Source organism: Gopherus flavomarginatus, chromosome 3 (genome assembly GCF_025201925.1).
Source record: "Gopherus flavomarginatus isolate rGopFla2 chromosome 3, rGopFla2.mat.asm, whole genome shotgun sequence".
NCBI lineage: Eukaryota > Metazoa > Chordata > Testudines > Testudinidae > Gopherus > Gopherus flavomarginatus.
Window position 1 is genome coordinate 206,696,513 of NC_066619.1, and position 12,462 is coordinate 206,708,974.

Here is a 12,462-nt window from a genome sequence, read left to right on the forward strand (position 1 = left end):
AGTACATCTCAGGAGTCAGCCCAAACTCGCGGAGCAGGGCCTGTTTGAACAGTTCGTAGTCCCCTGCCTCCGCCCCTTTCAGTCGGCTGTACACCTCCACGGCTGTGGAGTCCAGTAAGGAGGTGAGAACTGCTATCCTGTCTGCAGGGTCAACCCTGTGCGGCTCGCAGGCATTCTCAGAGGCCGTCAGGAAGGTATCTATGTCCTCACCCTCCTTACGCCGGGGCAGCAAGTGCTTATCAAAGCTCTTTGTAGGCTTGGGTCCCCCCTCACTCACTGCAGCCAGGGCCTCACTGCTCCTCAGCTGGGCCAGGTCCAGCTCATGTTTACGCTGTTTCTCCTTCTCCTCCCGCTCATGTTTACAGTGGTTCACCTCACGTTTACGCTGGTTCTCCTCATGTTCACGCTGTTTCACCTTCTCCTCCAGCTCTTGCCTCTTTAACTCGAGCTCCTCCCATTTCAGCTCCCTTTCATATTCCAGCCACATCCGCTGCACGGATGCCGAGCATCGCCGGGAGGATCCCCTGCTGGGGGGTGAGCTTCGCCGGGAGGATCCCCTGCTGGCCGGGGGGGCTCCTCCTCTCCCTTCCCCTAGGCCTAGGAAGGGGGGGGGTCTCGGGAAGCCCTCGTCCGCCGGCTGACCACTCCCAGCGGGGACAGACACTGGTGCCTGCGCTGCATCTGCCCGGCTGCTTCCCTCAGAGACAGGGCTCCGTTCATTCATGCGGTCTCCCTGCTCCAGCTGGGTAATCAACTGGTCCTTGGTGAGCCTCCCCAGGCGCAGCCCCCTCTGCTTGCACAGCTCCAGCAGGTCGCACTTGCGCCGCTTGGCATACATCTTCCTGCTGGCCACTCACAGGCCGGGGTGCTTGCCGCTCCCCATGGTTTCCAAGGGGACCCCTAGTGCACCAGCCCTTCTTGAGGTCACCACCTCTCTGCCAGGGTCGAGCTGTAGACTCCTCCGCCCCGGGACCGCTCGCTGCAATCCCCCAGGGGACCCTGTTACTGCAAAGTCCTTCTCACTGGGCACACACTCCCAGGGGTTAATCACCCCTTCGTTTTACTGCTCCCCAGTCACTTACTACAGGAAGCGTTGTCCACGGGGTGCAGTATATCCCACCTCTGCCAGCAGTTGCCGCAGAGTGTGGGGAGTCCAGTCCTGCACCCCTCTTCCTGGGACCCACAGTGACTCTCAGCCAGCCAGTAAAACAGAAAGTTTATTGGACAACAGGAACACAGGTTACAGCAGAGCTTGCAGGCGCAGTCAGGACCCCTCCATCGATTCCTTCTGGGCTTTCAGGGTGCTTGGATCCTAGCTAGGATACCCTGAATTCTGCCCACACAGCCCCAAGCCCAAACTCAAACTGCTTCCCTCCTGCCACTCCCTTCCTTTGTCCCCCTTCCCAGGCAAAGGTGTTGACCTTTCTCCTCCCTTACCTAGCTCACGTTACAGGCTCCAGTATCATCTATCCCCTAAAGTCCTCCCCTGCTCTCCCATTCCCCACACAGACAGCCCCTACTCCATCACAGCCCCATCAACATCTGCACAGCCACCTATGCATATTCAGGAGATGTCCTTGGAGGACTCAGGGAAGACTCACAGAAGAGGACTCATTCTCCTCACAAGTGGTCTACTTCGCAAAAGCCTTGGGATCCTTTAAGTAAAACTGCGTTAGAGACCTCATATCCCATTTCTGGGTACTGCATGGGGTGTAAGCACACATTAAGTAGTACATCCATATGGATATACATCCTGAAGAACTCTAGTTACTGCACTCCTTGTACTATCTGTGCTCTGCCCAGCCTGTCTTCATCAGTACCATCTACTTCCATCAGATAAGATTTACCAAAGTAATCTATGCTCTCTGTATTGATTAGAACCTTTCCCTCTACCAACCCACCTGATGCTCCAGGGTCGTCTTAGTTTAAGATGAGCCGGCGTCCCCCCTGCTAGTGGGTACCAAACGTCTGTCAATAGCGAGAGTAACATTCAATTGTCCAGTACCCTCAGAGTGGCATTACTCCTCCTTTACATGAGGAGGAATTCTCTTCAGTGACCCAAATCTCAGTGCATGATTCCTCTACTTAACAAAGGGACTTCCCTCCTGACTGTTTTGGGGAGAGAGAAGAGTTACATTTAAGGATGAACACATGCCTCTCTGCACTGGTTCTAGCACCATTGGATGCCACCTCCCATGCTTTATTGACCCCTTCAGTGGCCATACTGAGATCCTTGAGCTGCAGGTGGACAACAATTCTCACGAGTCCCTAGTTTCTCATGTGGGGACCACAGAAAGAGACATTCTCCTACTTTATCTATCCCTGCTCCATTACCTCAGGTACAGGAATCCCTTGAAGAGCAGGAGGCCGGAGCAGATAAGGATGATTCTCTGCAAATGCATGTCTTTCAGATGAGGCAGTTATGCTGCCTCCAGTTTCTCTAGCTGATGATTTCAAACAATTAATTAAATGTATTGCAGACTCTTTACCAATCCCCTTAGAGGATGTCAGAGAGTCGCAGTCAAGCTCCTGGATATTCTTTAGTTGTCACTTTCAGCTAATGTTGGCTTGCAAATTAATGAGTCCCTACTAGACACTAGCAAAATTTTCTAGCAAACTCTGGCAGTGATACCACCAACATGCAATTATGCTGATAAAAGAATATTGCATTCCAGCCCAGAGCCCTGAATTTTTATTTTCACGTCCTGCGCCCAACTATCTGTGGAAGCAGTGAATGAACAATAGCACATAAAATTCACACCTTATGATAAGGATCAGAAACACCTTGACTAAGGATGCTGCCTTCCACACCTTGCACATCAGGAGGATGAGGGTCTTTTATTTGGATGGAAGCAGACCATTTAGAAAATTTCCAAGACTGTTGTATCAATTGCTGAGAGGTCCAAAGGGTCCACAATCTCCACCCAAGCACTTTTCAGATGGATATCTGGATGTATTCTTTCTTGTTATTGTAGATATTAGCCCATTCCACAAGGTCTCTCTCTACCATTGTGGCATTACTAAAAAATATTCCCATTGTTGAGATCTGCAAAGCTGCAACTTTGCCCTCGTCCAGACTAACCCGCGGCATCGGCGGGTTAAAATCGATTGCTCGGGGATCGATATATCGCGTCTAGTCTGGACGCGGTGTATCGATCCCCGAGCGCGCTTACATCGATTCCGGAACTCCATCAATCCGAACGGAGTTCCGGAATCGACGCGGAGAGCCGCGGACATCGATGGCGCCCCGTCCAGACTGGTGAGTATCTCGATTTTAGAAATTCGACTTCAGCTACGTTATTCCCGTAGCTGAAGTTGCGTATCTAAAATCGATTTTAATTCCTAGTCTGGACGTGGCCTTTGTCTCCACTACATACATTTTCCATGAACTACATGATGGTTTATACCTCTAGCTCTTGTCCTTGGGAAAGCAGTCTTGTCTTCAGTATTAGACTTGACTCTGAAGCTTCTTCCTTTTGTTATGAAGTAGAGCACCCATAGGAACACTACTTGAAGAAGAAAGAGATTATTCGCCTTGTGGAATAATTTAAGTTCTTTGAGGTGTGTACCTTTGGGTGTTCCTCTACCACCCTCCTTCCCCTCAGCTTCCAAGTTTCTTCTATGGGACATAGCAGTGGAAAAGGAACTAATTGCAGTTTACCAGTGCAGGCCTATATATACTCAGTGCAGAGCATGAGGATGTGTACAGTGCATGTGCAGGCCGAAAGGGCCGTACTCCAGTCAAAGTACATCTGAACTAGAGAGCCCATAGGAACAGACATCTCAAACTCCAGTTTCTGTATAAGGTGAGTACCCATTCCTTACCTATCCACTTTCTTGCAGGTGCTGCTCTGGTGATCTGTAAGAGGTTCCATTTTTGGGTAGTGGGGAGGAAACTCTGCACTAACTCTTTCACTTTTTTCAGAAATCCAAAACTTTCTAAGGCAACAAAACAAACACACTCTTTGGGCTCTCAGTATAGGAGTCGAGGACTTAGGATGGGGAGCAGAGTCTATTTAAAAGCGGCATATAATCCAGACTGGGAGCAGTTCCGTTTTATAGACCAGAGAAACCCAGACTTCCAAGCTGCAAGTCTTATCCTTTGTAGTGGATCCAAATCAATCTTCTACATCCACAAAATCTTATGCAGGTCTCACTCTAATATTTGAAAGGTTCCATAAGTGAGTCCTTAAGCCTGGGACTTTCTGCCGTATTAGTAGGTTTCAGATGGTCTCTTGTAGATGAAGTTTTTGGTTCTAAATTCAGGTTAGACCCACCAGATGCATATCAGTTAGGAACTATTCCTGTAAAAAATTTCAGGAGAGGAAAGAGGAGAAGAATGAAAACACAGTGACCCTGATGTCAGAAGTAAGATATATTCCTGTGGTATCATCACTTTTATTGTTCTTTGACCTGCATTTGTGGTTTGTTTGTTTTTCTTCTTCAGACTTACCAGACCAAGTTCTGAGGGTTTTCAAGGCAGACCAGCAGAGTCGTTATATTATGATTAGTAAGGATACAACAGCAAAGGAAGTGGTCATTCAGGCAATTAGAGAGTTTGCTGTAACTGCTACTCCCGATGCGTATTCTTTGTGTGAAGTCTCTGTCACTCCAGAGGGTGTAATCAAGCAAAGGAGGCTTCCAGATCAGCTATCCAAGCTTGCTGATAGGATACAGCTAAGTGGCAGGTGAGACTTTGGTTTATATTATGTCACTTTAATAAGAATTCTAATGCATATGAGTATCTGCAAACTTGTGACAGTCTGTTTTCTCCCCAGAAATATTTCAACTTCAGGTTACTATTCTAAGCTAATTAGAGCATACACACATATATATATATATATATACACACATATATATATATATACACACATAATTGCAATCTGTAACTTTTCTCTAGTATATGATGAACTTAGCTATCAATTTTCTTCTTCTATTTTATTTTTATAGGTATTATCTGAAAAACAACATGGAGACAGAAACATTGTGTTCAGATGAAGATGCTCAGGAGTTACTGCGGGAAAGTCAAATTTCCTTACTGCAGCTCAGTACTGTTGAGATGGCTGCTCAGCTCTCCATGCGAAACTTTGAGCTGTTTCGTAACATTGAACCCACAGAGTACATAGACGAGCTGTTTAAACTCAAATCTAAAACCAGTTGTGCTAACTTGAAAAAGTTTGAAGAAGTGATAAACCAAGAAACATTTTGGGTAGCATCTGAGATTCTAAGAGAAACCAATCAGCTAAAAAGAATGAAGATCATTAAACACTTCATTAAGATAGCACTGCACTGCAGGGAATGCAAGAACTTCAACTCCATGTTTGCAATTATCAGGTAAATAAGGGAAGGTTTGTGTGGTGTGTTTTTTGTTGTTGTTTGTTTGTTTTACCGTGAATTCAGTTCAGATTACTCAGGAGTAATACTTCAAACTGAATAGAAATGTGCATTAAACAGAAAGGGAGCTGACTAATACTATTACCGTCAGCTTTGGACACTCCTAAAAAAGATAGGAAAAGATTTTTTTCCCCCAAGAATCTTGTATCCTGATATTAAAATGTTTATTGAACTAATCCTTGGAACTCGACCAGCTTTATAAAAACGGAAACTAGAGGAATTAGGGAATACTGAAGTTGTGTGGCATGGGAGGAAAGAGAATTTTGAGATGGATGGCAAAGTTAGAGATACTCAAACTTAGAAAAAAAAATAAAAAATTTAAGAGGGTCCAGGAGTGAGAATAAGTCCAGCAGCTGCATGGAGGAAGGATATCAAAAGGATTGCATATCCCCTTGTTCTACTCTTGTGGTTGTGCATATGGAAAAGGTAATAGGGGAGGGTGGATAGTAAAAAGAATTTGCAGTTATAAGAAAGCAGGTGGCTTGTGGTATTTTCTGTCTTGATGCTTGATCCTTACAAGATACCGAGTTCATCTCATGAAGTGCTATTTGACCTCGCCTCCTGCTTTCCTGTGGGAGTCAGGATGTTCATTACCTCATAGAAGCTGCTCAGTAACCCTGCATTTATTGAGTCTTGGTATATTATTGATTGTAGTTTTAGCTGCTTAGACTGTTGACAAAAGAAAAATTGTTCCCAGTGGGAGAGTGTACTGTTATCTACCCTATCTGGAGCTGAAGAAAGCAATAGAAGTAATTTGAATGCAGTACTTTGAATTTGGGTATTTGTATTACTGTTGTCTGTTCTCAGGGGTTTGTATTTCATGTGCAGAAAATCCAACTGGGGGAAATTTTGTTATAAAATTCCTCAGATTAAGGTATTTAAATTTTTTTTTAAATCCCCAAAGTAATCTCATCTCAAAAAAGATATACTGGCATTAGAAAAAGTTCAGAAAATGGCAACTTAAATGATTAGGGGTTTGGAACGGGTCCCATATGAGGAGAAATTAAAGAGGCTAGGACTTTTCAGCTTGGAAAAGAGGAGACTACGGGGGGATACGATAGAGGTATATAAAATCATGAGTGGTGTAGAGAAAGTGAATAAGGAAAAGTTATTTACTTGTTCCCATAATAACAAAACTAGGGGCCACCAAATGAAATTAATGGGCAGCAGGTTTAAAACAAATAAACGGAAGTTCTTCTTCGAGTGATTGCTCACATCCATTCCAGTTAGGTGTGCGCGCCGCGCGTGCACGTTCGTCGGAAACTTTTACCCTAGCAACTCCAGTGGGCCGGCAGGTCGCCCCCTGGCAGTGGCGCCGCCATGGCGCCCAATATATATCCCTGCCGGCCCCACCCGCTCCTCAGTTCCTTCTTACCGCCGTGTCGGTCGTTGGAACTGTGGAGCGCGGCATAGCTGTCCTCCACGTCCCTAGCTCTCCTTGTTTTTCTATCGTTATCTCTATTGTAGTTGTTAATTAGACTGTAGTTAGATAGTAGTAGTTAAGTGTAAGTAGTTGTAAATAGTTTTTCGCCGGGGGCTTAGCCCTTCCCGGCACCCCGGCACCGGGCTCATGCCTGGTTCGCCGGGCTTCAAGCAGTGTGCGGCCTGCAAGAAGCCTATGCCCACGAGCGACCCCCACGACGCGTGCCTGAAGTGCCTGGGGGAATCGCATAGATCCGACAAGTGCCGCATCTGCAAGGCTTTTAAGCCAAGGACTAAGAAGGAGAGGGATCAAAGGCTCCGGACTCTCCTCCTGGAAGCGGCACTTGACCCCGGCGGCTTCGCAGGCCGTGATGTCGGCGCCGGCCACCGGATCGCACCGGCACCGAGAAGACTCCCCGGCACCGACCTTCTCCGGCACCGGGGACAGAGCCTAGGCCGTCGAAGTCCACTACTCCGGCCAGGCACACCCGAGTGGAGCGCCCGGCCTCAGTATCGGCCGCGGCGCCGCCGGCACCGTCGACCTCCGGGCCCGGCGGGGTCCGTCGAGTCCGGTGCCGCCAAGCTCCCCCATGACATCTGGGGTTGAGATAGTGGTGCCATCTACACCAGAGGCCTTCGCCTCGGCACGGGACCTCATAGCCCTAACCGAGCCCACGCAGCTACCACCCCCGGTACCTCCGGTGCGGGTTGTGTCCAGAGGCAAGCCTATGATGTCGGCACCGTCCCGGGACTCTCGTTCTCGCTCCAGGTCCCGACGTCAAGGTCGCTCCAGATCCCGCCGCCGCTCGCAGTCCCGGCACCGCTCCCCTCAGCGGTACCGGTCGCACTCGCGGCGCCGGTCGACACCGAGACGATCGCGGTCGGACTCCAGCCGCCGTTACCGGCACCGCGAGTCCAGGAGCCGATCCAGACGTTCGCCGCACCGGTCGACCTCCCGGCGCCGAGCTGGTGGCAGGTCCCGGTCCCGGTCGACCTCCCGGTACCGAACCGGTGGCAGGTCCCGATCCCGGCACCGAAGCGACGCCCGGTACCGCTCCAGATCCCGGCACCGTGGCAGAACTCGGTCCCGCTCCCGGCACCGTTACGACTCCCGGCACCGGTCCCCGGCACCGAGAAGATCGCCCGTGCCGGCCCGCGCGGACCATTACCATCCAGGGTCCGCTCCGCCATGGCCCTCGAGGCAGCCGTCCGTGTCTTCGCTGGCGGACAGTGGCTACGCGCTGGGCACCGGCCGGCAGGCGGCGCTGTTCAGCGAGCCTCCACAGCAGGACGCAGCCCCACAGCAATGGGGTTTCTGGACACCCTGGGCGTATCATCAGGCCCAGGGCCCCCAACAGCTCCCTGCTAGACCGCCGACTGCAGAGCGCAGGGCACCTGAGGCCTCGTTGTCTCGCCCCCCTCCCTCCCCGGATGGGGAGGAAGGATCCAAGCAACAGGACTCCACGTTGGCTCCTGAGGCAGAGGCGAGGGCCGAGGGAGACCCCCCTTTGGACACCCTCTTGCCAGGGGTCTCCTCATCTTCTTCCCCTGATGAAGCGGTGGCTGGGACCTCCTCCAACAGCCCCCCCCCCGCTGGACCTCAGGGCGCACCAGGACCTCCTCCGGCGAGTAGCCCGAAACCTGAGTCTACAAGCCGAGGAGGTCTCGGAGGTAGAGGACCCTATTGTCACCATCCTCTCCGCAGACGCTCCCACCAGGGTCGCCCTGCCGTTCATACGGACCATCCAGGCCAACGCCAACACCATCTGGCAGTCTCCGGCCTCCATTCCTCCCACTGCGAAGGGCGTCGAGAGGAAGTACATGGCTCCTTCTAAGGGCTACGAGTACCTCCACGTACACCCGACTCCGTGTTCCCTGGTGGTCCAATCTGTCAATGATAAAGAGCGTCATGGCCAGGAGGCTCCAGCCCCCAAATCCAGGGAGGCTAGGCGGATGGACCTCCTCGGCCGTAAGGTGTACTCCGCGGGGGCGCTGCAACTCAGGGTCTCCAACCAACAGGCCCTGTTAAGTAGATACGCCTTTAACTCCTGGGTGGCAGCAGACAAATTCAAGGAGCTGTTGCCACAAGACGCTCGTCAGGAGTTTGCGGCCATCTTAGAGGAAGGCAAGAGGGTCGCACGCACGTCCTTGCAAGCCTCTCTGGACGCTGCGGATTCGGCTGCCCGTACCCTCGCGTCGGGTGTAACGATGCGTCGCCTCTCCTGGCTGCAGGTTTCCGGCCTTCCGCCGGAGCTCCAGCACACAATACAGGACCTTCCTTTTGAAGGCCAAGGGCTGTTTTCGGATAAGACAGACCCTAGACTAAAGAATCTAAAAGACAACCGCGTCATCATGAGGTCACTGGGGATGCACACTCCAGTGACGCAGCGCAGACCCTTCCGGCCGCAGCAACAGCAACAACAGCGAAGGCCGTATCTCCAGTTCCGCCAGCGGCAGGACCTTAACAGGCGCCGCGGCAGGAACGGAAGGCGCAGGCATTCGGGGAACCAGGGGGGCCAAAACCAAGGCTCCTCTAAGCCCCCGCCTGGTCCCAAGCCTTCATTTTGAAGGTGCGCCCGAGGGCGCAGTAACAGTTTCCCCATTGGATCCTTTCCCCCCGTTTTCCAACCGCCTTTCTTTTTTCCTCCCGGCGTGGTCCCTAATAACATCAGACCGCTGGGTTTTACGCACGGTGCAGTCGGGATACCGCCTGCAGTTTGTTTCATTTCCTCCTCCCCGCCCCCCTTCCTCGTCCCTCTTCAGGGACCCCTCTCACGAGCAATTCCTTCGGCAGGAGGTGCAGACGCTCCTCCGCAAAGGGGCTATAGAGGCGGTACCGGAGAACGAGAAAGGCAAGGGGTTTTATTCCCGCTACTTTCTGATCCCCAAGGCCAAGGGAGGCCTCAGGCCCATCCTCGACCTGCGAGAGCTCAACAAGTACCTGGTGAAGTTGAAGTTCCGCATGGTTTCCTTGGGGACCATTATCCCATCCCTGGATCCGGGAGACTGGTACGCCGCCCTCGACATGCAGGACGCGTATTTCCACATTGCTATCTGGCCACCCCACAGACGTTTCCTTCGCTTCCTTGTGGGGTCTCTGCATTACCAATTTGCAGTCCTCCCATTTGGCTTGTCCACGGCCCCGAGAGTGTTTACCAAATGCATGGCAGTTGTTGTGGCGCAGCTTCGGCGCAGTCGGATCCACGTGTTCCCGTATCTAGACGATTGGTTGATTCGGGGCACGTCGGAACAACAAGTCTGCAACCATGTCCGTGTGATCACCGACATGTTCGCCACCCTGGGCCTCTTGGTGAACACAGACAAGTCCACCCTGGCCCCCACACAAAGGGTGGAATTCATCGGGGCCGTCCTGGACGCCACTGTGGGCAGGGCCTTGCTGCCATTGCAGCGGTTCCAGGCCTTGTCGGCAATCGTGCAACGACTACAGACAGCCCCCCTGACGTCAGTGAGGACGTGTCTAACCCTGTTAGGCCACATGGCGGCCTGTACTTTCGTGACCAATTACGCTCGGCTCCGCATGAGGCCACTCCAGTTGTGGCTCATCAGTCATTACAGGCCGACAAGACAGCCACTAGATATGTTAATCACGATCCCCCAGAGGGTCTTAGATTCTCTCGGCTGGTGGCTGGACCAGTCAGTGTTGTGTGCGGGTCTCCCCTTCCACCCATCTCAGCCCTCGGTGTCCCTAACAACAGATGCCTCCGATCTCGGCTGGGGGGCCCACGCAGGGACCCTGAGGACGCAGGGCCTGTGGTCCCAGGAGGAGGTGGGGCTACACATCAACATGCGGGAGTTGAGAGCGGTCCGTCTTGCTTGTCAAACGTTCTGTCATCAGCTCCAGGGTCGTTGTGTCGCGGTGTTCACCGACAACACGACGACCATGTATTATATCAACAAGCAGGGCGGCACCAGATCCTCCTCCCTGTGCCACGAGGCGATACGACTCTGGGACTTTTGTGTAGCCCACTCCATTCACCTCATGGCTTCCTTCCTCCCCGGGGTACGGAACACGCTGGCGGATCGATTGAGCAGATCCTTCCTGTCACACGAGTGGTCCCTTCGCCCGGACGTCGCCCTCTCCATCTTCCGGAGGTGGGGTTATCCCCGGGTGGACCTCTTCGCGGCCAAGGGGAACAGGAAGTGTCAAGCGTTCTGCTCCTTTCAGGGCAGGGAACCCGGGTCGATAGCGGATGCCTTCCTCATCCAGTGGTCGACCCACCTGTACTATGCATTTCCCCCATTCCCGTTGGTCCACAGGGTCCTTCTGAAGGTGCGCAGGGACAGGGCTCATGTGATCATGGTAGCCCCGGCGTGGCCCAGACAGCACTGGTACCCCATGCTGCTGGACCTGGCCATAGCCGACCCAGTTCCCCTGCCCCTTCATCCGGACCTGATTACCCAGGAGCACGGGACCCTCTGTCACCCGGACCTGCAGTCGCTGCACCTAGCGGCGTGGCTCCTGCGTGGCTGACTGGCTCTGAGCTGCGCTGTTCCACGCCGGTGAGGGAGGTGCTCTTGGGCAGCAGAAAGCCGTCCACAAGGGCGACATATTTGGCCAAATGGAAGCGATTCTCCTATTGGTGCGTAGAGAGAAATCTCCGCCCTATGGAAGTTTCAGTAGCCAACATCTTAGACTACATTTGGTCCCTCAAAGGGCAAGGTCTGGCCATATCGTCGTTACGAGTCCACCTAGCGGCTATCTCCACCTTTCACCCGGGTGCGGATGGTCACTCTGTTTTTTCCCACCCGACGGTGTCTAGATTCCTTAAGGGGCTGGAACGTTTATACCCTAACGTCCGTCCCCCTGCTCCAACCTGGGATCTTAACCTGGTGTTGTCCCGACTCATGGGGCCCCCCCTTTGAGCCGTTAGCTACTTGCTCCCTGCTTTACCTCTCTTGGAAGACGGCCTTTCTAGTAGCTATCACCTCAGCTAGACGGGTGTCGGAACTCCGGGCTCTTGTGGTAGACCCCCCATATACGGTCTTCCACAAGGACAAGGTGCAGCTGAGACCACACCCTGCTTTTCTCCCCAAGGTGGTCTCAGCCTTCCACGTCAACCAAGAGATATTCCTTCCGGTTTTTTTTCCCGAAACCTCACTCCTCAGGCAGGGAGCAGCAGCTCCACTCGCTTGATGTCCGTAGGGCTCTCGCGTTCTACGTGGAGAGGACCAAGCCCTTCCGCAAATCCCCCCAGCTTTTCGTGGCAGTAGCGGACCGCATGAAAGGGCTTCCTATCTCCTCCCAGAGGTTATCCTCTTGGGTAACGTCCTGCATCAGGACCTGCTATGACTTGGCCCACGTCCCTACGGGCCGTGTGACTGCGCATTCTACCAGGGCGCAGGCGTCGTCGCTGGCTTTCCTCGCCCGTGTGCCCATCCAGGAGATCTGTCGGGCAGCGACCTGGTCATCGGTCCACACCTTTGCTTCCCACTACGCCCTGGTCCAGCAGTCTAGAGAGGATGCGGCCTTCGGATCTGCTGTGCTCCATGCCGCGACTTCTCACTCCGACCCCACCGCCTAGGTATGGCTTGGGATTCACCTAACTGGAATGGATGTGAGCAATCACTCGAAGAAGAAAAGACGGTTACTCACCTTTGTAACTGTTGTTCTTCGAGATGTGTTGC

General features: G+C 52.7%; 1 protein-coding gene across 1 annotated transcript in view; it reads left to right on the top strand.

Moving 5' to 3' along the window:
- Nucleotides 1-12,462, top strand: part of RAPGEF2 (Rap guanine nucleotide exchange factor 2) — a 321,965-nt gene that overhangs the window by 285,603 nt on the left and 23,900 nt on the right. The window contains exons 17-18 of the mRNA XM_050945499.1: nucleotides 4,448-4,688; nucleotides 4,951-5,334. Of these exons, the coding sequence (XP_050801456.1) occupies nucleotides 4,448-4,688; nucleotides 4,951-5,334 (625 nt within the window). The remainder of the gene's footprint in view (nucleotides 1-4,447; nucleotides 4,689-4,950; nucleotides 5,335-12,462) is intronic.